This window comes from Hypanus sabinus, chromosome 18 (genome assembly GCF_030144855.1).
Source record: "Hypanus sabinus isolate sHypSab1 chromosome 18, sHypSab1.hap1, whole genome shotgun sequence".
Taxonomy (NCBI): domain Eukaryota; kingdom Metazoa; phylum Chordata; class Chondrichthyes; order Myliobatiformes; family Dasyatidae; genus Hypanus; species Hypanus sabinus.
The window spans coordinates 42,607,689-42,633,739 of record NC_082723.1 but is presented as its reverse complement, the minus strand read 5'-3'; the positions used below and the strand labels follow the sequence as shown (position 1 = coordinate 42,633,739).

The window sequence follows — 26,051 nt, the reverse complement described above, 5'->3', positions numbered from 1 at the left end:
TTGCCGTTTCCATAGCATTAGACTGTTTTTTCAACAAGGCCAACATTCAACCTAGGATGGATGGGAAGTGTGTAAGAGTCCAGCTGGATTTGAACTCAGGACCATTTGCCTTGACCTCTGGTGCTAATGCCACTACACCACCAATATGGCTAATTAGCTCATGTAAATTACCTCTTAATGTAAGCAACTGAGTAAAGAAACAGAAGACAAATTTTGCGTGGCTTCCATCCATCAGATTTTAGACAACTTATTTGAAACAGCAAGCTTCCGATGGACCCGGACGTGGATGTGACAAAGGCGTTTTCTCTTGTGGGAGAATTTAGAGATTCAGAATCAGGTTTATTATCACTGGCATGTGATGTGAAATTTGTTAATTTAGCAGCAGCAGTTCAATACAATATATAATTTAGCAGAGAGAGAAAAAAATAAATAAGATAAAACATAATAATAAATAAACAAGTAAATCAATTATGTATATTGAATATTTTTTAAAAACGTGCAAAAACAGAAATACTGTATATTGAAAAAAGTGAGGTAATGCCCAAAGCTTCAATGTCCATTTAGGAATCAGATGGCAGAGGGGAAGAAGCTGTTCCTGAACCACTGCCTTCAGGCTTCTGTATCTCCTACCTGATGGTCACAGTGAGAAAAGGACATGCCCTGGGGGCTGGAGGTTCTTAATAATGTATGCTGCCTTTCTGAGACACTGCTCCCTAAAGATGTCCTGGGTACTTTGTAGGTTAGTGCCCAAGATGGACTTGACTAGATTTACAACCTTCTGCAGCTTCTTTCAGTCCTGTGCAGCAACCCCTCCATACCAGACAGTGATGCAGCCTGTCAGAATGCTCTCCACAGTACAACTATAGAAGTTTTTGAGTGTATTTGTTGATTTGCCAAATCTCTTCAAACTCCTAATAAAGTACAGCCGCTGGCATATATTAAGACAGAATTAGTGTTTTCTTCCCTTAATGGATTTTAAGTCTGGAACTCAAAGGGCAGTGAAATAAGAGTCTGAATGTTTTTAGGTTAGAGGTAGATAGATTCTTGATAAGCAGGAGGGTGATATGTTTAAGTAATAGATTGGAATGCAGAGTTGGCGTTACATTTAAATTGGTCACAATCTTATTAAAGGGTGTATCAGGCTCATATTGTGAATGGCCTACTCTTGCTCATAACTTTACATCCATGCAAGTTTTGGAGACATTTAAAAGCACTATTTTATGTAAAGAATTAAACTTCAATGCCACAGTGGACCAGCAGTAAGATTTGAACTCAGTTCTGGATTGTTGGCCCAAGCATCTAGTTCTTTGTTCCCCGCAGTGCTATAATAACACAGTCTATGAATAATCAATAGCACGTTATACCAAAGGTGTTGACTAAAGATCTTTATGCCTGTTTGACTTTGTAGAATCACTTGTTCTCTTTCAGTGCTGCTGTCTGGCAAGAGAGAATGAAACCTGGCCAGTTCACTTGAATATAGAGCCTCAGTGACTTCTCTTATGCATCACTGTGAGATGTTGCCCATTTCTCTAGCTTTCTCTGGCAGGCAACCAGATGTGCAAGACTTCATTATCACTGTCACCTTGGCATCAACAACTCATGCTCAGTTCTGAGCTTTAAGTTGCGACTGCAGCAAAGAGGCAAATTTTAAAGGAGACTTTCTTAATGAAGCACAGATACACCAGGAGTTGTTCTTGTTTAGGATTCAGAATGGAGAGTTGCTCCCTGACTCCTGTCTTAGTTCATCTTGCAATTCCCCCTTTTCCACAACGTATTTCCTTCTTCAAACAACTCCAACAATTTGTTCAAGCATGATTTTCCTTTCAAAACCAACATTGACTTTGCTTAATTACATTGATTTTTTTTCTAAATGTCCTGCTGCAATGTATTTTATAATGACTTCTAACATTAGTCGCTATGGCAAATTCTAAGCTATCTGGCTTTCCTACTTCCTTTATCCCTTTCTGAATGAAGGAGTTACTTATTTTCTCTGTTGGAACCTTCCCAGAATCCAGGAAATTTTGGAAAATTAGAACTAATACACCAACTATGAAACTTAGCAGTTTGTGGTAAAACTATCTGACTCATCAATGAGTCTGTGGGAAGACATTCACTATCCTTGTCCAGTCTGGCCTCTCTGTCAACCTGGAACCATTGTTAACCATATGATCTGGCTTGAAAATCATGCAGTTGTATCATTACTGCTCCAATGTATCATAAATACTCAGAGGTTCATGAAGAGGTTTCATCACCAAATGTTCAAGGGTAATTAACACAGATTCTGGCAGCTTAGTTAAGCTAACAATTCCCCAAAAAATGTGAAAAATAGCACTTTTTTCACATTTGAATTCTCTGTATTGCTGTAATGCTCTGGATTAACGCTGCGATGAAGAATTCAATCTACAAACAGTAGACTCACAGCCATAAAAATGGAACTAAGACCACATGAGGTTGACAAGCTGCCCAGATAACATTGAATGGGTAGTAATAATGTATCAGGTATGGTTTGGAAGGCAGTCAACATTAGTCCTACGTTGTTTCTGAAAGATCAGTCCTTCAGCCTGAAGAACAAAGAGAAGCATCAGTGTAGAGCAGGAATCGGTAGAAGAAAGGAAGCACGTGGGAATACTATTTCTAGAATTCGCCAGGCTTGAGTCAAAGACTACAGTTGTTTATACATTTGTAGCATGTAGCCTGGACCTTGCTGCAAACTCATTCACCCCACCTCAGGCTTGAAAGTATGCACCCAATCTTGGGAACTTCTCACCATAGATGAAGGGATCCAATTGGAAGGTGTTTACCCGATACTGGGCAAAGGATGAAGGTGCAGCAGATGGAGTTGGAGACATTTTGCACCTTGATCTGAGGAGAGTGTTGTGCCGAGAAGGCTGACAACAAATTGCACCTGTTGCAGTTATTAGTGCAGACTTGAATCGAAGCTCAGAGAGCAAATGCTTTTTCTGTGTCAAAGTAACTTATCCCTTAACTTCTCTTTTTGAGCATTAGTTCTGTCCTTTATCCAGAGAGTGATTAGAAAACATTGCCATAGTACATTTAATAGTTTCTTGGAACATTGCTGAGTAATGCAAGCCCCTGAAATTACATGTCTCAGCTGATGACAGTTTTATAATTTATTGTGTTACCATTTGACGCTATCGTTCCTTCGTCGCCTTTTTATCAATATCTATTCTTTCAAAACCCTTTACCTCTTCAGAAATCCTAATTAAGCGATTTTGAAATCACTCCCTCCTTTCGTCAAGTCTGTTACAAGTTGAAAGGATTTTTATAATGATTTTTGTTAAGTCTAAACTACTTTTCAAAGGTTGAGTTGCTTTGAATTGTAGCTTTTGTTCTGTTTTGAAGTATTTGCATTCTTGCCTTTATAATACTCTCTCAAAATCTTTTACCATCCGTGTCAAACTGGCAGGTCATTAAATCTAAATATCAGATTTCTGACTCCTGCCTTTTTAAATCTGAATAATATTTCTTGTATTCTAGTCATTTAGTGCAAATCCTATAATTAAAAAAGCTTGCAGGAAATTGAACCTCGACTCCCTTAATTCTATACCATGAATATTCTATTTACCTAGCTTAGACTTCTTGTGAATATTCAAGCAATCAATCTTCTTTTAAAGTTAATTTCATTTAATCAACCTTCATTGCAAACCAGCACGTGCAATGTCATTTAAACTTACCACAACAGTTCAAATCTGAAAGGAGTCTGCAGTTGCCTCGTCTGGCAAATTGCTGTAAGTGCAGTGCTGCAAACATGTTTTCCCCTCACTCACCCATCACTCCGCAGTCTCTATCCCTCTTTTCATGTGTTCTTTGGCAAGGTTCGCTTCTGCTAATAATGAATAATGCTGCTTATGTGCTAGACTATAATTAGTCTTCAGGTAATAAATTCTTTGTTGGAGGCAGCATTGGATTATAGATGACTGTGGGGAATTCATGCCATTTGCACCAAAGCAATGCTATAATGCATAGTTTAAATTGTGAACATATCAGGTTTTATATCATTGCCTTTCAAATAAAAATACTACAGATTCGATGGTGGTTATGTAACGGAAAAAGTTAAAATGTTTTTATAATTAACAGTGTGTAACAATCCCACCACTAACTAAACACTGAAACTTGAACAAGAGAAGATCTGCAGATGCTGGGAATCCAAGCAACACACACAAAATGCTGGAGGAACTCAGCAGGTCAGCCAGCATCTATGGAAAAGAGTACAGTCAACATTTTGGGCCTTAAGCCTTCAGCAGGACTGAGGGGGATAAAAAGCTGAGGAATAGATTTAAATGGTGGAGGAGGGGAAAGAGAAATACAAGGTGATAGGTGAAACCTGGAGGGTGAGGGGTGAAGTAAAAAGCTGCAAAGTTGATAGGTGAAAGAGACAGAAGGCCATGGAAGAAAGAAAATGGGGGAGGAGCACCAGAGGGAGTCAGTGAGTGGGCAAAGAGATATGGTGAGAGAGGGAAAAGGGGATGGAAATGGCAAAGGGGGGGATGAGGGGCATTATCTGAAGTTCAAGAAATTGGTGTTCATGCCATCAGGTTGGAGGCTACCTAAGCAAAATGTAAGATGTTGTTCCCCAACTAGGCTGTGGATAGACATACCGACTTGGAATGTGCAGTGGAATTAAAATAGGTAGCCACCGGGAGATCCCGCTATCTCTGGTGGGCACGGCTCAGCGAAGTGATCTCCCAATCTATGTTGGGTCTCACCGATGTACAGGAGGCCTCGTAACTAGTAATTAGCCATAATCAGAAGATAGCACAAGTCTACATGTATCTTGGCACCTTTCTAAATGTTCCCTCAGACTATAACCTTGCATTTATACGGTCTATTTCAAAGTTTTTGTGGCATCTAAGCCAAACCCAAGCCAATTGCCACTCAGCCGGCAATGCTGTGGATTTGTTAAAGCTGGATGACATGCCCTCACTCCAGTAATGATTGCTCCTAAAGTCGGTTATTCAATCCTTTATCAGCAACTAGCAAACATACCATCTTGAAGTGATGAAACTTAAGCATACCCAAGTGTAAACTATGTGCAATTAGGTGTTATTGAGTAGTCAACAAATGATATTACAAACAGCTCAGAAAAAAGCACAAATGTGTAACTTATTTCCTTCATTTTTGCCACTCCCCTCACGCATGTGTCTAGTTATCATTGTAAATGCACAACACAGAATACAATGCAGATAGAGAACAGAAGCATGGCTCCTACAAACTTTGTGTACTTCAAGCGATTTGAGCCAAATTAAATTTGGGCTTTAAATTCATTTTGAATTGATACTAAATAAATTGTATTTCGACATCTGTACGAAATGGTCCATTTTGTGTTGTGGGCCAACATCAGTTTCTTATCAACACACACAAAATGCTGGAGGAACTCAGCAGGCCAGGCAGCATCTATGGAAAAGAGTACAGTCGATTTTCAGGTCGAAACCATTCGTCAGGACTGGAGAAAAAAAGCTGAGGAGTAGATTTAAATGGTGGGGGAGGGGAAACACAAGGTGATAGGTGAAACCTGAAGTGGGAGGTAAGGAACTGGGAAGTTGATTGGAGAAAGAGATACAGGGCTGGAAATAAGGTGAGAAAGAGAAAAGGAGATGGGGAATGGTGAAAGGTTGAAATCTGCCGGACGATGCTGCGGATCTTCTAAGAGGCTGTGGTGGCCAGTGCTATCATGTTTGCTGTTGTGTGTTGGGGCAGCAGGCTGAGGGTAGCAGACACCAACAGAATCAACAAACTTATTCGTAAGGCCAGTGATGTTGTGGGGGTGGAACTGGACTCTCTGACGGTGGTGTCTGAAAAGAGGATGCTGTCCAAGTTGCATGCCATCTTGGACAATGGCTCCCATCCACTCCATAATGTACTGGTTAGGCACAGGAGTACATTCAGCCAGAGACTCATTCCACCAAAATGTAACACTGAATGTCATAGGAAGTCATTCCTACCTGTGGCCATCAAACTTTACAGCTCCTCCCTCTGAGTGTCAGACACCCTGAGCAAATAGGCTGGCCTGGACTTGCTTCCATTTGGCATGATTAACTTATTATTTAATTATTTATGGTTTTATATTGCTATATTTCTTCACTATTCTTGGTTGGTGCTGCTGTAATGAAACCCAATTTCCCTCAAGATCAATAAAGTATGTCTGTCTGTCTGTCTGGAGGTGGGGGGGGGGGGGGGGAACACATTACCAGACGTTTGAGATTCATTTCTTGTTATGGGTTAACTGTTAATGTAATGAGGGTCACAAAGGAAAAAGGAAAACAAAAAAAGAAGGAATTTAAAAATGGAAAAACAAGAGATCCTGCAGATGCTGGAAATCTAGAGCAACACACGCAAAATGGTGGAGGAACTCAGCAAATCAGACAGTACCTATGGAGAGGAATAAACTGACAGTGTTTCAGGCTGAGATCCTTCACCAGGACTGGAATGGACAGGGGAAAATGCCATAGTAAGAAGATGGTGGGACAGGAAGGAGTACAAGCTGGCGGGTGATAGGTGAAACCAGGTGAGGAGGAATGTGGGTGAATGGGGGAAGGCGGAGGCAAAGTGAAAAGCTGAGAAGAAGGGCTGAGGAAGAAGGCATCTGATCTGAGAGTACAATGAACCATGGAAGAAAGGGAAGGATGGACACCAGAGGGAGATAATGTGTAGGTGAAATGAAGAGAAAGAGTGACCTGCTGAGTTCCTCCAGCATTTTGTAGGTGTTGCTTTGAATTCCCAGCACCCGCAGAATTTTTTTCTGTTTATAATACATCCTTTGTAGGAAGCCCCTCTTTGTACACACACAATCACACCAGTATCTCATAACTTTCAGGAAAATGTCCAAACACTCTGTACTCAATTGCTTTGACATTGAAGATCAGCAGACTATTTATCTTTCTGATTACTTGCTGTGTCTGCATGTGATTAGTAAAATTGACCTTAATTCAACTCCAACTTTACATAGTTTCAAAGTGATAAAGGTGTGAACATTCACTGAATGGTAATATGATCAAAATATGCATAATTTAGGTCATAACAGGCTGTCTTTGAGGAACAACGGAAACCTGGGTGGACTGTGTTAAGAGGCATTGGAAAGGTTTGGAAAGCAACCAGGGCTGTGCTGGACAGGCAATCTTCTGCATGTCAATAAAACCTGGTAAGATCACAGGCAAATCTTCAGGTAGGATAGCGTTCAAAGTATTTTCAAGACATCTAATCTTGGCCTTCCTTTTAGATGTTTTTTTCCCATTTTTTGTTTGTTTCCCATCAGTTTTATTGTCTTTCATACACCGAGAAATACTCCTTTTTAAACTATTTTTTTTCTTGGCAAAACGCTGTTAAGGCTTCTAGCTCATTCAAAGTCACTACCTAGAGTAGCTAACCTCCCTCTCCACAAGCTGATGGTGAGTGAGAAATTGACCCACTTATGATACCATAATGATAGAGAATAATTTCTTGGCATTGAGATGCAGCTGAGTAAGTTTGCTGAGTTGCTACAGATCTTCGATCATGAAGTTGGTTGATGCTGACCCTAGACCATATTAGCTACTTGTTGTTCAGCATGCAGAGATTCAAGCATGGAAACAGACCCATCGGCTCACCAAGTCCAGGTTTTCCATCGACCACCCATTTACATCAACCTTACATTAATCTTATGGTGGGACCAAGGATAGCATCCAGTTCACATTCAGAAAAGCTAGAAACATTTTCAGGACAATGAGGAACATGTGGGGATCAACCAAGTACAGTGTTCACACCAAAGTGAAGCTGTGTTCTGTCCACACTCTTGAGCAGGTCAGAATGCTGGGGCATGACAGAGAACGACCTTGTCATCATTCCACACCATAAGCCTCCGGAAGAACCTCTGTATTTCCAGGCCAAAGAAGATCCCCAACTACACTCTACTGCTTCAGTGTCACCAAGAGGATATGGCCACAATCATAGAACATAGAATAGTACAGCACACTACAAGCCCTTTGGCCCACAATGTTGTGCCCACCCTTAAATTCTGCCTCCCATATAACTTGTGAGGAAATATTGGAGATGGATTGGGCATGTGATGAGAAGAGAGGCCAACTCCATCATCAAGACAGCAGTTTCTTGGACCCCTGAAGGGCAGTGGAAAAGTGGGAGACTAAAGATAACTTGGTGCTGTACTGTAGAGGCAGAAATGAGGTCCCCGAACCACACCTGGGGCACAGTAGAGAAGATGTCCAAGAATAGGCAGAGATGTGGGATCTTCATTGCTGCCCTAAGCAACAGCAGCATAAAAGGCAGTAACTAACCAACCAATCTTATTTTTTTCTCCCTACATTCTTATTGACTTACCCCAGTTTCTGCCACTCACCTACACACTAGATCGTCAATTAACCAGCCAAACTATATGTCTTTTGGATATGGAAAACTAATGAGATCATTGGAAGGATGTGCAAACTCCTGGCAGGTAGCAACAAAGGTAACACTGTACTGCCTTGTTTCTTGGAGTTGTACTTGTTCCCATGAAAGGCCTGACTCAGAACTCCATTCTTCAGTGACTGGTTGGTTAATGAGCTATTTGTTGCAGGTTACCCAATCTCATCCTTAATCCTGTGGCCAAGTTGTGGATATGACTTCTCCAATGCAGCTGCTATTGAGTGCTAAATGTTGGAGTATAAATGGTTCTATTAAAGGCAGAGTAGGACTAGCAGGAAACTATACTTTTGTAAAGATACCTCTTATCTAAATTCAAACCTTTTCTAATTGTAGAGATTAACTAGAACACTTCTTAGAGGATGTATTACTGGCTCCAGACTCTGACCCACCCATTAGTTTCCAAATCATTTAAACAGAGAAGCAAATTAACCTAGCTGTTCCTTGTTGACAATGGAATTTGCATTTGCAAGAAGCTGACAGCATTTGAGATGTGGACATACAGATGGATCCTCAGGGTATCAGACGTTGAAAGGAGATCCAACAATTTCATTCTAGAAAAGACTGGCACGAAACCAATACTTCTGGAAACCATTATCGGAAGGAAACTTCATTATTTTGGACACATCTCAAGAACTGATGACACACTGGAATGCACTGTGCTTGAAGGCAGAGTAGAAGGAAACCGTTCCTAAGGGAGACAGAGGACAACCTGGATCAACAGCATCAAGAAGTGGGCCAGCCTCACCACCAAAGATGCAAGAGGTTTGACTGCAAACAGATCGCAGTGGAAGAAAGTGGTCGCCAAGGCTCTGGCAGAGTATGACACATGATGATGATGATTATAAGTAGCTAATACTTTGTCAGGTTCTTTGTCTGTGCTTCTCTCCATCTGGACAGTAATCCAAGAGGAGATTTTGAAGAGCAAATCGACTTTCCAAACAAAACTTCATTGAAAGTTGATATATTTTATATGATAAATATTTATGTAATATACAATATATAATATAATATATAAAATATATTTTGTATAATATATAAAACTTTATATATGTGCTGCCTGGTTTAGAGAGTATGGATGATGATCAGAGATTAAGGGAGCTAGGGCTTTACTCTTTGGAGAGAAGGAGGATGAGAGGAGACATGATAGAGGTGTACAAGATATTAAGAGGAATAGACAGAGTGGACAGCCAGTGCCTCTTCCCCAGGGCACCACTGCTCAGTACAAGAGGACATGGCTTTAAGGTAAGGGGAGGGAAGTTCAAGTGGGATATTAGAGGAAGGTTTTTCACTCAGAGGGTGGTTGGTGTGTGGAATGCACTGCCTGAGTCAGTGGTGGAGGTAGATACATTATTGAAGTTTAAGAGACTACTAGATAGGTATATGGAGGAATTTAAGATGGGGGGTTATATGGGAGGCAGGGTTTGAGGGTCGGCACAACATTGTGGGCCGAAGGGCTTGTAATGTGCTGTACTATGTTCTATGTTCCATAACTACTCACACCACTCTCTGGCAACATGTTGTGTTATGTCATTGCCAGTAGCTTGTTTTCACTTACAATCAACAACCCTTTGCCACCCTTTCTGTGTTCTAGATGTTATAAAATGTCTGACCTTGAAATGTTGGATTTAAACAATTACCATGAGATGATTTTTCATTTCTTGTATAGTTAACTCATTAGTAGTCCAAATGGTGACTGTGAGAAATTATTTATGAAATTTTTTTTGTGCCTATCTTTATTGTCTTGATGGAAAAAAAATGCTTAAAAATACAGTTGTTCAAAAGATACTATCTTCATGGTAGCTATGTTCAAAACTAATCACTAAACTCCAAAACCTGGTCCTCAATGCCCCTATGTGCACTTGGATTCTGGACTGCTTCACTTGCAGATCCTGGTCAGTTTGGACTGGAAAAGAAAATCTCCACAATCTCCATCAGCGCAGGAGTACCACAGGGATGTGTGCTTAGCCCCCTTCTCTACTTGTTTTAAACCTATGTCTACGTGGCTAAGTACAGCTCCAACACCATACACAAGTTTGCTGATGACACCACTGCTGTGGACTCTATCAAAGGTGGTGATGAACCAGCCAAAAGGAGGGAGATTGGAAACTTGACTGAGTGGTGTAATAACAACAACCTCTCATTCAATGTCAGCAAGATCAGGGAACAGACTGTAGACTTCAGAAGAGGGAAACCAAAGGTCCATGAGCCTGTACTCATTGCAGGATGAAAGATGGAGAGGGTTGGTAACTTTAAATTCCTGGGTGTCACTATCTCAGAGGACCTGTCATTGACCCATCATGTAAATATAATTGCAAAGAAAGCACTTCTTCTGGAGTTTGTGGAGATTTGACGTGTCATTGAAAACCTAGGCATACTCTTATAGAAACACACACAAAATGCTGGAAGAACTCAGCAGGTCAGGTAGTATCTTCAGTCCTGATGAAGGGTCTCAGCCTGAAACGTCAACTGTACTCTTTACCATAGATGCTGTCTGGCCTGCTGAGTTCCTCCAGCATTTTGTGTGTTTTGCTTAGATTTCCAATATCTGCAGATTTTCTCTTGCTTGTGATTAAAGTTCAATAGATATGTGGTGGAAAGTGTACTGACTGGTGGCATTTTGGCCTGGTATAGGAACACCAATGCCTTTGAGTGGAAAATCCTGCAAAAGGGAGTGGATTTGGCCCAGTACATCATGGGTAAAGCCCCCCCGACCATTGAGCTCAACTGCAAGAAACATTGTCGTAGAAAAGCAGCATCCATAATCAAAAATCCTCACCACCCAGGCCAAGCTCTTTTCTCGCTGCTGCCATCAGGTAGAAGGTACAAGTACAGAATCTCAGGACTTGCACCACCAGGTTCAAGAACAGTTACTGCCCCAGGTTTTTGAACAAAAGGAGATAACTACACTTATTCTATTCCTGGTGTTCCCACAATCAATGATCTCACTTTAATGACTGTTTATCTTGTTATTTCATGCTCTCGTTATTTATTGCGATTTATTTATAGTTGCATTTGCAGTTTGTTGTTCATTGATCCTGTTTACAATTCAATCAACTGTTTACAGTTACTGTTCTATAGATCCTCTAAGTATGCTTGCAGGAAAAAGAATCTCAGGTTTGTATGTGGCGACATGTATGTATTCTGATGACAAAGTTTACTATGAACTTTGAACTTGAGGTCTGTCTTTGACTAATCCTAAACTTAAAGTATTTGACATTTTATTCCCAGGATGCACAGTGGTGCAGCTTGTACAGTTGCTGCTTCAACTCCAGGAATACAGGTTTGATCCTGGCTTCCAGTGCTGTCTGTGTGGGGTTTGCACATTCTCCCTATGGCATGTAGATTCCGCTCACCCAAAATTACTTGCGGTTTAGTAGGTTAATTAGCCGATGTTATTTTTCCGGAGTGTCTGTGGTAGACATTTAGAAAGTTGGTGGAAATGTGGAGGGAATGCAATGGGATTAGTGGAAGTAAGTGTTTGATGGCTGGTGCTGAATCGGTGAGCCAAAGCCTTCTGTGCTGCATAATTTGTTGGCACAACAGCCAAGGTTTGTTCTTCAGTGGGATTTTCACCAAGGTCCATTTAATGGCGAGTAGTTCCTTTACTCTTGATCCAGAATGATGCTGTGTAGAGTTGAACTTGCACTAGAAGAAGGCACAAGTGTATGTCTTCTGTTCTCCTCCTCCCTGGGAAAGAATGGCCCCAGCGTTCAGGTGGCAGAGAATGGATGCGGTGGTAAGCATCTCTTGAGCTCCTCGAAAGCGAGGTCCACAGCAGATTATATGTGGGGGAGCTGAGAGGAGTGGCAACTTGGCTGTAGCTCCTGATGAAATGGCAGTAGTATTTGGAGAAGCCCAAGAAGTGCTGTAGCTGTTTGAGGGAGCGTGGCCGGAGCCATTCAACAACAGCACACACTTTCTCTGGGTCCATGGTTATGCTTTGGGGTGAAAGGGCATCACCCAGGAAGGAAATGACTGGAGTATGGGAATGGCATTTTTCTAAATTGCATTGCAGTTGCTTTTCAACAAGATGCTGAAGGTCTAAACAGATATGGTCTTGGGGTTCCTTGGAGAAGATGAACATATTGTCAAGGTAGAAGAACAGATACTGTGTAATATATCTCAAAGGATCACATTGATGAAGGTTTGGAAAACAGCTGGACTATTGGAGACACCAAAAAGGCATCTTCAAGTATTCATAGTGGTTGGTGAGTGTTAAGAATGCTGTTTTCCAATCATTTCTCTGGAAGATGCAGATCAGGTTGTACCTACTCTGTAGATCAAGTTTGGTGAAGATCTAGACCCCACAAAGAGTTTTGAATGCATTATCCATTAGGAAGAGGATGTAGCAGTTCTTAATGGTGATTTTGCTGAGTCCACGGTAGTTGATGCAGGGTCGAAGACCCTATCTTTCTTTTTGCCAAGGAAGAATTCTGCACCGGCTGGGATCTGGGACAATCTAATGAGGTCATGCTGCAGCACTTTGGTGATATAGTCATTCATGGCTTGAGTCTCAGGATGGGAGAGGGAGTAAAGTTGACCTTGAGTAGGGATGGTGCCTGGAAGGACGATGCTCACACAGTTTTCTGGTCTGTGAGGAGGCAGGGTTCTGGCTTCCCTTTTACTGAAGATGACAGCTAAGTTGTGCTATTCCTGTTGATATTTGGGAAGGTTGAGAGTTCCCTCTGTCTCCACCAATTTATGGAGTGAAGTCAGCTGAGGCTTCAGGGATGTCCATCAATGGCCATGATACAGAAGGCATGAGAGATAGTATCGGTAGAGGGCCCAAGCTTAGTGTCTAATCCAGAAAGTTGCCTGCTATACCAGAGGTTCCTGTGCATGCAGACCCATTGTGGTTTGGAGGAGAGCAGAGAGAATGAGTCGAGCTGCGTAGTTAGAAAAATAAGCTGAGGGAAGCTTATCGGATAGAAGGCGCCTTGTCTCTAACTGATGGTGTCATTTTCCCAGACACAGTGGGCATTTAATCTGTGGCTGATCAGCGGCTCTTCAGTAAGCACCCAAGTTGTTTCTCCAGTAACACTCTCTTGGAGCTTTCCCTGCCTGCCTGCATGGGTTCTGGGAGCATTTATCATGAGGGTCCTGCAGCCTGAAATGGTTTTGGGAATAGAATTAGGATTCTGGCTAATGATCAGGAGGGTCGTTCCATTAGACACTTATCATTCTGAAGGGCCAGAGTGACGAGGCTTTTGAGGTCAGTGGTCACCTCTCGAGTAAGCGGTCCAAGAGTCATGGTGATAGGCCAGTTGTGCTTCAGCATTCCAGCTGCACTCCACCATGAGGGTCCTCAATTCTGCAGTGTAATCCCGCTCTGAGCTTGAACGTTGATGCAGGCAAATGATCTGATCCTCTAATCTGCTACCCACCCCACCCCTCCACTTCCCAGATGGTCAAAAGCCCAATGCGTGTCAGTGGTGAATGCCTGATTTTTATTGCAAATGTTGGTTTTATTGTCCCAGTTAGCGGCAGCTCAGGCCAGAGCTTGTCCAGTCAGAAGAGTGATGACGAAGGCAATCTTGGCTTGGTCTGGAGAATACAGAGGTGGCTGGAGCTCGAAGTGTATGGTGCACTGGGACAGGTAGTTACAGAGTCAGGTTAGGGATCTGTTGAAGCATTCGGGCACTGAAACCTGGGGCACCAAGGGAGGAGGATGACTAGTGAGGGGTTGCTGTATCAGAGGATTGGTTGATAATGGTGAGCAGATGGTCAATAGGTTCCTGCTGCTCCGGGAATTTGTGCTCTTGTCAATGAACAATTTCCTTTTGATGAGCATGCTCTTGTGGGTCAATCATTGGCTCTCCCATTCTGACAGGAAATGCAGAAGAGGCTTCAAGCAAAGGCCAAGCAATGGAGATGATGAGCAGTAAATGACAGTTTACTAATAAACTGCAAAATAACAAGCCACAAAACAAGAGAGAACAGATACTTTACATGACAAGGCAGCAAGGTAACTGAGGGCTAGAAGCAACTGGTTAAGGTTGGCTGGTTTGATGAGGGATCAAGGATTGAGGATGAGAAATGGGTCTAAATAGGCTGCAGGTGATGAGTTAGAAATGAATGGCAGTTGATCCTTTTACTTGGGTTGAGACTGGGATGTGCCTGCCTGTCCAGGACTGATAATATTTTCATTCAGTATGCCTAAGTCATTGTTCACATAAATTAAGTACAAATCTCTAATCAGATTATTTCAATTGCATTTAGAAAAGCCATGGAATAATTCTGGTTTTCTAAATGACCTAGAGTAAATTAAATTTGAAAAAATACATATCACATTTTATTTTCAATTAAAATGTATGTTTTATTAAAGACTAATATCTACTGTATTTGTCATATGGGCAACTATAAAAAGGGGAAATCCAGATCTCAGATGACATATGTTGAAATGGTACGATCCCTGAAACTTTCTGGGCCAACGACAACGGATTCTTAGCTCCCTCATGCGGCTAAGCTCAGTAAACTTAGCAATTAGTTCCCTAAATGTGATGTCATAAAGTTCTTGCGTGAAAAATTCTTGAAATCCAAAACAATCCCATTCTGTTTCTTTAAAAAAATACTTTTAGAGCTCATCAATGCCAAAGATTTACTTGAATATATCACAGAAAATAAATCCAAGACTACTGCATGCATATCTATCGGTCAAGTATATTTATTAATATTGATATAGAGTTTTCATATTATTCTAACAATTCTAAAAATTCAGGGCAAAGTCAAGAAAAAAGAGAGCAACTGTATAGCTATATACCAGTAGCAAAACAAATCTTTATATTTCAAATAGCTGGAAGTGTGACATGTTTATACACAATATTTAAGTAACTAAGGAAAACCAAATAATTTCCTTACGTAGAACTTTCCTTTGCAGTGGTTGACACATGTTTTATGGAATTAACTCCTCCTGCAATTTTCAAAGGAGGTGTAATGTCAGCAGGAACTGTTGGCAGTCACACCTCAGTATGGGTTGGTCCGTGTTCAAAAGCAGATTTACAAAACACAACTAAATATTTCTTCCCACACCCCCTTGCTAATTCATACTTTTTTTTTGAAGTAATGGAATCTGGAAAATGATCAATGTAAGCCACACAGCAGGAGATTGGGTTTCCAGTGCCCTTTTGTATCTATTCTAGGGCAGTGCCTAACAGCAGGAGGTGGGAACAGGAGTGACACGGAGCTACTACCACTCACCCATTCACCAGTTCAGGACAAAGTTTACAAAAAACTTGGGAGCAGTCACCTTCACAATAGTTTCTCAAAGCTGCGTGTGCATCTGTGTGTTTGTGGGGTGAAGTTGGATGGATTATAGTGTGTGCAAGCTAACGTGCTCAGTTGCCCTCTGGATGTGAGACCAATTCCAGTCCCTTTCTATATTCAGATGTGCTTAGTGCTCCGTTTAAAAGAGGATTGTGTTACTAAAATATTGGGGTTTCAGGAGCTTATTTTCTCACAAATCTATTGTGTCAAAAGATAAAAGAAACATGAAATCAAAAATTTTAAGCTGAAATTTTGAAATAATACCAGAATAATGTATTGATATCTGTTGTTCCTCCCTCTCTCTCGTTTTATTTCTTGCTGCAGGAAAGCTCATTTGATTCGAAAACGATTGGACACCGTAAGTGACCGCTGTGCATCGTTACTACACAGTGCCTATATTCAGAGCCACATAGACTCAGTTCTGTATTTCATCTGTCGAATGGAAGAAACCAGACCCACGGGGATGGTCTGGTATAGCACCTTACATGATGCAAAGGTGACATGTGATGAAAAACTCATGTCCGTCCCTCGCAATATCTATGGAGACACTAAATTGTGGTGAGATGACTTTGCAACTGAACTTCAGTCAATGTGCTCAACTTTTGAAATTTTAAAAGAAGCGAGGCAAAAAACAAGGATTCTTCATCTCAATCAATAGTGGGAACTTCATCAGACAATACATGTGTAAAACAAGCCTTTCAGGCTTTGGTGCTTGTCCAACTGTTTAAAGAATGAGAAAACTGGAGCTACATGATTGTTGATGTGAAGTGCTTAATTCCAATCAACTGTTAAGTGAACAGACAGATGTTGAGAGAATGCATAAATTAGTGAACTGACCAAAAATTCCCAGAAAGGTTATTACAAAATGTTGTTGACCTTTTTTTTTGCATTTTATAATTTGACAAAAAAAAGTGAATGCACATCTTTTTAACAAAATGATGCAGAATTATATGAAGAATAATGGGTCTATAAAAATTGAACCTAGCATGGATGGAGTTGATCGTTTTAACTGCCTTAAGTGAGAGCAGAGTTCAACCAACTGACCAGTACCAGATAGTAACTTTTAACAGTTAATTCAGAAACGTAGTCATGATAGATCATTAATAATTCATGATTTGCAAAAGTCAGATTAACAAATCATCCTTGTAAATAATTAAATGCACAATGTACCACTCATAAGGCACAGTGTTTTACATTTGAAAGTGGAAAGATTGAAGGAAATAAAGGCAGGTGCATAGGAATTATTTTTTGTTGTTTATTGATAATGTAGTCTTTAGTAAATTATACCAGCAGAAACCCTACATTCTTTGCCCTTCTAACTAACCAATTAATGACATTGATAAGCCAAGTTGTGCATTGGTACTTGATGATAAGCAATGATGTTCTAAAATACATTCTGACTTAATTTTTCTGACGGTAGCTGTAAAATGCTGGCTTGAAATTTCCTAACAATGCTTTAACCTAGACTTTGAAAGTAAATAGAATAAATGACCTTGAAAAGTGAAATGGTTTCCAGTGCACAGTAGTAGTTATCATATATGTTGGCTATATTTGATTAAGTTCTGAACCATGGATACTAAACATATATTATTCAAAAGACAGTAGTTTGAAGTTTTGATCTGGTTACACCAGTGTCATCAGCTTCAATAAAGGGGGTACTTATCAATAAGGTAATTAATTCCTTTTTATGCTTTGATGGAGTAAGATGTAACAGGTATTTTTCTCTTGAAGAGGGTGTATAAGCTAGAGCAGATATATATTTGTACAACCATTTAAAAGGTTCAAGGTGTTAGCAGTTGCTGGGAAATGCTTGGGGAAATAGGTGTGTGGTAAGACTTTTAAGAGCAAATGAAGGTGTGGCCGTTATAAATTTAAATCAGAGGGTAAAAAATGAACAAAATTGGGATGAGATAGAGACACTTATACAAGGGTGAGAGGAGTTCAAGGAACTAACTTGATATCAGGATTGTTCACAAACTAATATATAAATGCAGCTATTGATACTAGATTAACTATGAAGCCATTTGTATGCACATTTAAATTCTGGTTAATTGTGGCTAGTTGAGGTGCTTTGAACTAGAAACTTAGTGTGACTTATGATGGGATTAACGACAGACATCTGGATAGGAAATGGATTTTGATACACAATGGTAATTGATTATGACATGAAGCAGTATTGTCGGATTTCACTGTAATAAATATATTATTTGATTTGATAAAAATAAAAAGTTTCATGCATCCCATGCACATATTCACACTTCTTATCAATTCAAATGAGCTTGTGCGGGATCACTTCTCAAGAAAGTTTGAATTCATGCACTTTCAGAACAGTATCGTTTCATTCTCTCAGTCCGTTATTTCATTGTGCCTTGTGGTTCAGTAGAAGTTTGTTCATTGGGCAAATATCAAATTAGTTTATATTTCTATCACAAGCCTACAGAATTCATAAGACCATATAACAGGAGCAGAATTAGGCTATTTGATCTGGCACGTGATAGGACAATACCTGAACTTGGGGGGAGACTAAACATAAATCATTCTTGTTCCTTTCTCACTTTCCCTCTGGCTGCATCCTTATGCAAACTTGTTGTGGTGAACTACATATACCTGTCTGGACACGCCCCCCCTGCTGACTGTTCCTGTGTCTCCTCCCACTGACCGTGGCTCCTCCCACAGACCCCGGTATAAAGGCGATTGAGGCCTGAGCCCTGCCCTCAGTCTCCAGGATGTAGCATGGTGGTCAATTACTGCTTGTTCTTTCTTCCAGTCAATGAAAGCCTATATCTCGCCTCACATCTCAGAGAGTTCTTGATGGTGCATCAATTGTAAACAGAGAAATTTCAATAGTATATTGGATTGACAACAGAGAATGCACCAATATTTTAAGATTCTTTTTCACTTCCATGATAAAAGGGAGAAGCACACAAGCAACATTTTTCAAAATTTTTCTCTTTAGGAGTGAGGAAGCACTGCTAAAGTTTGTGTTACTTCAAAGTTTGCTGAAAGATTAAGTGCAGTATTATGTGATTCTGTGGTTTGACCTCATTTTACCTAATTATTCACAATTCCAAGAGAAACATTTTGGCTCTTCCTACACTGATAAAAAATGAAAATGGAATAGAGTCAATTAAAAGAGATCTCAAGGGGTTGGAGTGAGTTGGGGGCCGGGGTTGCTGGGCGTTTAAAAAGATAATCTTTAATAGGATTAAGAACCAGTGGAATGCATCACTGCTTGTTAAAGGTTGCAGACAAAAGGTAGTACAACCATCCTGCTTCCCTTCCATTGCTCTTGAAATGATATTGGTTCTACGACTAATTGAGTGATGGTCAAAAGTTGTTTTTGTATTTGGAGACCTGTGACCTGTGGTCTGCCACAGCTATTGGAAATGCCACTCTTAAAGTTCGTTACAAATTTGCAAGTGACATGAAGTTTGCTGGTGCAGTTGACAGCGAGGAGAGTAGTTTCAGATTTACAGACTATTGATCATTTGGTAGAGAAAGGGTAAATGGAACTTAATACAAAAAAAATGAGGTGTTACAATTTTGCAGGGCAAATGCAATTAAGATACAAACATTCAAGGGGGGGGGGGGACTCTGAGCAAAAGAGGAATTTACTGTGCATGTTCAAGGATCCCTGAAGCACAGGTAGGTGCTTAAAAAGATATACAGGATAGTTGCTTACATTAGCCAAGTCATAGAATATAAGAGCAGGGAAATTATGGTAAAATTATATAAACTATTAGTAACACCACAATTGGAGTGTTGTGTGCACTTCTAGTTGTCACATTACAAGAAGGACATGTTTACATTGAAGAAGGTACAGAGAAGATTGACTTTGCTTTTGCCTGTGATGAATGTTTTGGCTATGATGCAAGACTGGGTAGACGAGACTTATTTTCTTTGGAGTGAAGAAAGATAAGAGGTCCTGAATGATGTATACAAAATCATGAGGGACATAGAATAGATGGTGAAGATAGTGATATTTCCTTAGCAAGATGCATCTATGACAATAGAGCAGTGGAGGCAGCTACTCGTGCAATATATTGGCAAAAAGCTCTATGGGAAAAAAAAGATTAGTAGAGAAAGGTGCAGAGCCAGATCTCTTTATGTCCCTTGAACTAGTTCATCAGTTGTGATCAATAGTGTCTTGACAGGTGGAGAGGAACAAACAATATTAGTACTTCACCCACAGACACATTGACCATGCACTATCTTTCTCAGCACATCATGACTTGAAATCATCTTAAGATAAAGAATCTGGGTTCACAGAAATGTGCAGGAGAACCATCTTTGACCCACCATGACTGTGCAGTCTTCTCACTGTAATGTTATTGGGATTTTGTATAATTAGCCATCGAAGAACTTCGCCAACAACTGCATTTCCAAGTGAGGTTACTTAGCTCTGCAAATGTTTCAGATTCAATACGGGGCAATTGAACCATGACTATCTCTTAGTCACTCTGTCCTCCAAACACACCGAATTTCTGAAACCCTGTTGCTAAGTCCTCTGAAGTAAAATAAATAACCGTTGCCGAAACTGAAATACCACGAAAGGAACCAAAGCAGAACTTCAAGGAAGAAGCTATTCCCTTTACCTTGTTAGTGCATGGAACTTTACAAAAGTGCTCCCATTTTTAGGTCCTCCTAATTCAATTGCTGTTTTCCCTTCTTCTTGGCTGAACCTGGTGTAGGATCCATTTTGTTCCAGTTTTAAATATATTGATTAGTTCTGAGCAGTTTCTGTCCCCTGCCTCGGCTCTGAACTGGAATACCAAGAACGATGGCATCTCAGCTGAACTTCCTTTCCTGTTCTGCCATTCTACCGTTCTACCAAAGGATATTAGGGCCATGGTGTAATAAATGTGGTCTCTGTAGTACTTTGCCTGACTGATGCACATTTGTTTGAAGTTATGGGAAAAAACTATCGTATGTACCTGCATTATTTGAACCAAGGTGTCATTTAGGTTTTGATTTACAGATAAGGACAGCACTTTTTTTTGCATGACAATAATTACACTGAGTGAAGTACTTTAGTTTACAGTTTGCAAGGCACTAAAAATAAATCCACGTAATTCCAAAAGTTGAGAATATTTAGTAGGAAAATAATAGTTCAAAGCAGAAGTAACTTTTGGAAGTCCCTCTGAGCCACAAAACTAAAAGCAGATAAGTGCAATGCATCTGTGAGAGGCATAAAATATATCATTGTGTGTTGACTACATGATATGAAATGCCAGCAGCTCTTTCCCTCAAGAACCTAAAAGTTCAAAAGTAAACTAATAAAGATATTGAATTTCGGAAATTCTCAGTGAATGACTGAAAATGAAATAATTCCCCCTATTTTATGAATAGTTGTAAGTTTTCTGTAAAATTGCTAATGCATTGTCATGTTAAATTCTTTCTTCCCGCTCTATCTAATTTTCTCTTAACTATTCAAACATTTATTTAATGGTACGTTATACAGCCTTGTGGCTTATTGCCAGGAATGCAAATGTTTTGAATTTAGCAGATGGTGGTCAGAGTGTTCCCACTGGAACACTACATAAAAGGTGAGGCACTATGCTCTTATTTCTGAACTAACATTTAAAAAATCTTACAGACATATCATTTAATAGAAATAGTAAGCTTTTCTTTTGAAAAGGAAGAAATTGGTTCCCTTATCTCTCACTAATCCTTGTAAATTAATATTACAATTTTTTTTAAAGAAAGACTTATCCTACAATGTTTATACATCTATGACATTGTATTTCAAGTTCTCCAAACAGAAAATAAGCAAAGCGTTGTTCTTGATGTTCTGCTTCAGAACTCCATAGTATACATTACGAGATATTAAATTGTTTTTCTTTTGTTTAAAAAAACTGCAGGTTGTGATAAATTTATACCACATGAATGATTGAGGCAGATCCAATAATGTTGCAAAAAATCTGTATAAGTTAAGAAAGCTGATTGTCTGGTGCCAAGAAGTTAAGTACTTGGATCAAGGATTCTATTGGAAGTCAAGCTAACTTCAGTCAGGAGTTTGTTCTTTAGATGGCCAAAATCACATGATATATTTTAGAACAAATTGTGCTACTTATAAGACCACACATGCGTCACTTTAAACTGGCATCTGACAGTTATGGAAATTTGGATGTCGCTATGACCTGCCTGGAATGTAATCTGTTATAAATGATTGTCCTCTGTTGCAGCCAATTGCATCTACATTTTTTCAGTTATGTAGAGTGGTTGAATTAAGTTCACTTTAGGCAGAACACAATAAAGGCCACATCATAGCAGAATCATGAAAAAATTCCCTTGAAAATGTCTCAATAATCCTGAAATATGATATTCTTTCTTAGTGTAAAGAGGGTTTCTTCTTTTTGTTAACTAGCAGGAATGCTAATTTACTGATAACGAGAATGGTATTCCTTTGTAAACCAAATGGGGATTAATGTTCTTTCTTCTGAGTCTGTAAGCTTTTGTTGACGGGCTTTTGGGCAGATCGGCGCGAGGGGGTCGAGAGAGAGGACGCAATGCTCTAAGCTGGGCGAGGATCGGACCCCAAAGGGGGGTCCGAAGCCGGGAGATTCTCCGAGGAGGCGGGGGGGGGGGATGAAGCTAGATGTGCTTGGTTGACCACTCGGAGGGTCCTGAGCTGTTTGGAGAGTCGAGGAGTTCGGAGGGTCCTGAGCTGCGAGTCGAGGAGTTCGGAGGGGATCGAATGGTGGCCAGAAGACTTCAGAAATTGAGCTCCAACGGTTGTGCACAAAGTGGTTTGGACTTTGATAAGTTTGGCGCCTTTTCTTTAATTTTCTCTTCATATATACTGTATCGTTAATAATCACTTAGTTATAGTAACCTTTATAAATTGTACTCATTTAATCGCATATGGTGTACTGTCTGTTTTTGGGCGAGGCGGGGACATCCCACAGCATCCACACCAGCTGATTACCCAGTGTGGTGGGGCCGAAGGCTGCTCCCCCTAGACGAGAACAAGCTGAGCGAGCCTGAGGCGACCCAGGGGGTTACATTGTGGGGTGCTCGTCCGGGGTTGATTTCTGTGGAAGCTGTGTGATCACCCTCTTTAAATTGTGTCTGCGGCGAAGAGCTGGTGTGCCTTTGTGGGTGTGCGATTGCTGGTTATCGCTGCGTGTGTGTTGGGTGGGGTGGCTGCTGTTGCTAGCCTGGAGGTCGTTGTTCGAGTTCCGACTAGTGCTGACGAAATGGTGGTGGGACCATGGGTTGTCTGTACTGTTTGGAGAGTGAGGAGTGACAGGTTGGGATGTTTCAGCAGTGGTGGGCTCCGCCCGGTTGTTGGAATAACGTCCAGCCCTAAAGGGGCGGAGGCGTGGGCGGAGCGGACCCCTCAGTTGTTGGGTGAGTGGCAGTGCTTGGCTGAGGGAAAGTGACAGGGACGGGTTGAAAGTTTGAGTAGGCGGGCTGGTGACTTTGTTAGAACTGTCGGGCGCAATTACCTCGAAGTGACCGCTGCCAGTTCTGGGAAAGTGTGGGAAAATGCGTGTGGTTCGACTGGAAGTCAAATGCCGCAGCTGGGGGGCTTATCATATCCGTGGCAGGAGATTGGTGGGAAGTTTTTAGGGTATCCCTTTTTGCCTAGGGGGGCAGATAAATTGCTTGTGGTGCCAAGGGGATCTGTCAAGGGGATCAGTTGTTCCGTTGATTCGAGAGGTGTTGGGAAACTTAGAGGAGGCCCAGTGGGGGAACGGCTTGGGGTCTCTGGGGGAGCACGTTCCCAGCAATGTACCAAGGAACTCCCGAAAGGAACAGACTCTATTCCTGAAGGCTTAGAGGGGCCACGCGCACAGGTGTTGTTACGGATGGATGGAAGTCAAGTTAAAGCCATCCTCGGCACCGGGGCGCCGGTTAAGTTGCTGTACAGTTTGTTTCATAACCGTTATTGGAAGCATTTACCCTTGACGACATTGAGGACACTGGAGATTCGGGGTACCAGTGCCGGTGATTATCCAGACGACGGTTGTTGGTCAGTGAAAATGGAATTCTTGGAGGCAAATGTGGAGGAGACTGAGGTTCATGAATCGTTAATGCTGATGTGTCCGGACCCTGTTGAGACGGGCAGCATTTCTGTTCTAGAGAGAACCAATATCCTGCTGGTGTGCTTGGGGGCCTGCCCAGAGGAGGCGGGTGAGCGCTGTTTGGAGGCATTGTCGATGCATCCAGTGTTTCGAGTTGCTTGTGTGGATGTGTGTAGCAGCATTGGGCTGATACCGAATTCAAACAAGAGCCAGTGGTGGCCTAGGGGAAGTATCTGAGGGTGAGACCCTCTTAGTGGACGCTGCGAAATACCACGAGGGAGGGGAGTTGACTGCTGAAGACACCTCGGAGAGAGAGAGGTTGCGGCGACTGGCCCCTGAAGCCGTGGAAGACGTAGGCAGCGTGTGTGTGGATTGTATTGCGTTGAAGAGGCGCACTGTCAGTGACCAGAATATGGCCCTGAGGGCCGGAGAGGCGATGGCCTGTCTGAGTGGTGCGAAATGGTTTAAGGTGCTGGATCTGAGGAGTGGATGTTGCCAGATCCCGATGAGTGGGGCCGACAAGGAGAAGACGGCCGTTATAAATTCCCTAGGAGTCTTCGGGTCTGAAAAGATGCCACAGGGCATATCTGGAGCCCTTGCAACCTTCCTGCTGGGCAGGTGGAAGACCATAGGGGATGTGGAGGCGTTTGGAGTTTTGGTGTATGTGGATGATCTCTTGGTGTTTGGATTTGCCTCAGGAGAATATGAAGTGAGGTCGTTGCAGGAGCAGCTGAGAACTACCGAGTTAAAGTGTTTTCGGGACACGTGCCAGGGCTGGCGAAGGTCGCAGCTCGTGAGTGACTGTCTCTACGGAATCAAGTTTGAAATGAAGACGGAGAGTCTGGAGAAAGTGATCTGGAACCAGTCGGAAGACTTACAAGTTGGAGAGAATGAAGAAAGTTGTCTGACTGAGGGTAATAGCAAACTGAGAACCCGGAGAGGGGAGTTTGCGGAGGTGAAGAAATTACAGACGAATCTCAGAAGAGAGAAGCGGAAGCTTGAAGGGAACCTGAAGATGACCATCGACAGTTCAAATGAAGTGCAAAACCTGAAAGTTGATCTGGAAGAAGTCATGAGGAAGAAAAAGCTGGAGAGAAGTGCAGTGAATACTGAACAGGAGGCTGAAGAGACTGCGGGAGCAGTGCAGGCCACGTGTTTCCGTTTGGAGAAGATCAAACAGCAGCTACCGATCACAGGAATGAGGAAGAATACAGATTCGATGGATGATGTGCTGGATGTGTGGTACATGCTGCCTTTTGCTGACTTTCCCTCGATTGAGGAAGAGACCTTTGGCCCTTCTCCCCATTGAGTCAGGTGTAGCGGGGAGGGTTAGCTGTGTGCAGTGTGGGGCATGAGTGAGAGGTTGAGAGAGGAGTTGGTAGTGGGCCCAAGGTATCCCCAGTTGTGTCCGAGCCTGAAGGGTTTAGGTGAGGGGGTACAGAGGCCTCAGAAGGGTTAGGGAACTCCCAGATAGTTGGCCTAAGTAGCGCCTGAGGAACAGGGCATGAGGGTTACTGTGTGGGGAGGAGATGTCACTGTTTGTGCTCGGGTTATGGTGTGTTGGCAGGAAAGGTGGCGAGTTATTTAGTAGTCATGAGGACATGACTTTTATTTGGTGGAGGGAGAGTGTAAAGAGGGTTTCTTCTTTTTGTTAACTAGCAGGAATGCTAATTTACTGATAACGAGAATGGTATTCCTTTGTAAACCAAATGGGGATTAATGTTCTTTCTTCTGAGTCTGTAAGCTTTTGTTGACGGGCTTTTGGGCAGATCGGCGCGAGGGGGTCGAGAGAGAGGACGCAATGCTCTAAGCTGGGCGAGGATCGGACCCCAAGGGGGGTCCGAGGCCGGGGGATTCTCCGAGGAGGGGGGGGGGGGATGAAGCTAGATGTGCTTGGTTGACCACTCGGAGGGTCCTGAGCTGCGAGTCGAGGAGTTCGGAGGGGATCGAATGGTGGCCAGAAGACTTCAGAAATTGAGCTCCAACGGTTGTGCACAAAGTGGTTTGGACTTTGATAAGTTTGGCGCCTTTTTTTTTAATTTTCTCTTCATATATACTGTATCGTTATTAATCACTTAGTTATAGTAACCTTTATAAATTGTACTCATTTAATCGCATATGGTGTACTGTCTGTTTTTGGGCGAGGCGGGGACATCCCACAGCATCCACACCAGCTGATTACCCAGTGTGGTGGGGCCGAAGGCTGCTCCCCCTAGACGAGAACAAGCTGAGCGAGCCTGAGGCGACCCAGGGGGTTACATTAGTATCTGCGGTGATTTGATTATCAGTCTGTGTTTCCCTTTCAATCCTTGTCAAAGTTACATAAGTGAATTACTAGTCCTC

The 26,051-nt window shown here is 41.8% G+C and overlaps 1 protein-coding gene across 7 annotated transcripts in view; it reads left to right on the top strand.

Annotated features, from left to right (window-relative positions):
• Positions 1-17,905, top strand: part of LOC132407564 (astrotactin-2-like) — a 1,730,264-nt gene extending 1,712,359 nt beyond the window's left edge. For all 7 annotated transcript variants that reach the window (XM_059994285.1, XM_059994284.1, XM_059994283.1 and 4 more), the window contains one exon: positions 16,003-17,905. In XM_059994285.1, the coding sequence (XP_059850268.1) occupies positions 16,003-16,240 (238 nt within the window). In that variant the 3' untranslated portion in view covers positions 16,241-17,905. The remainder of the gene's footprint in view (positions 1-16,002) is intronic.
• The last annotated feature ends 8,146 nt before the right edge of the window (positions 17,906-26,051 follow it).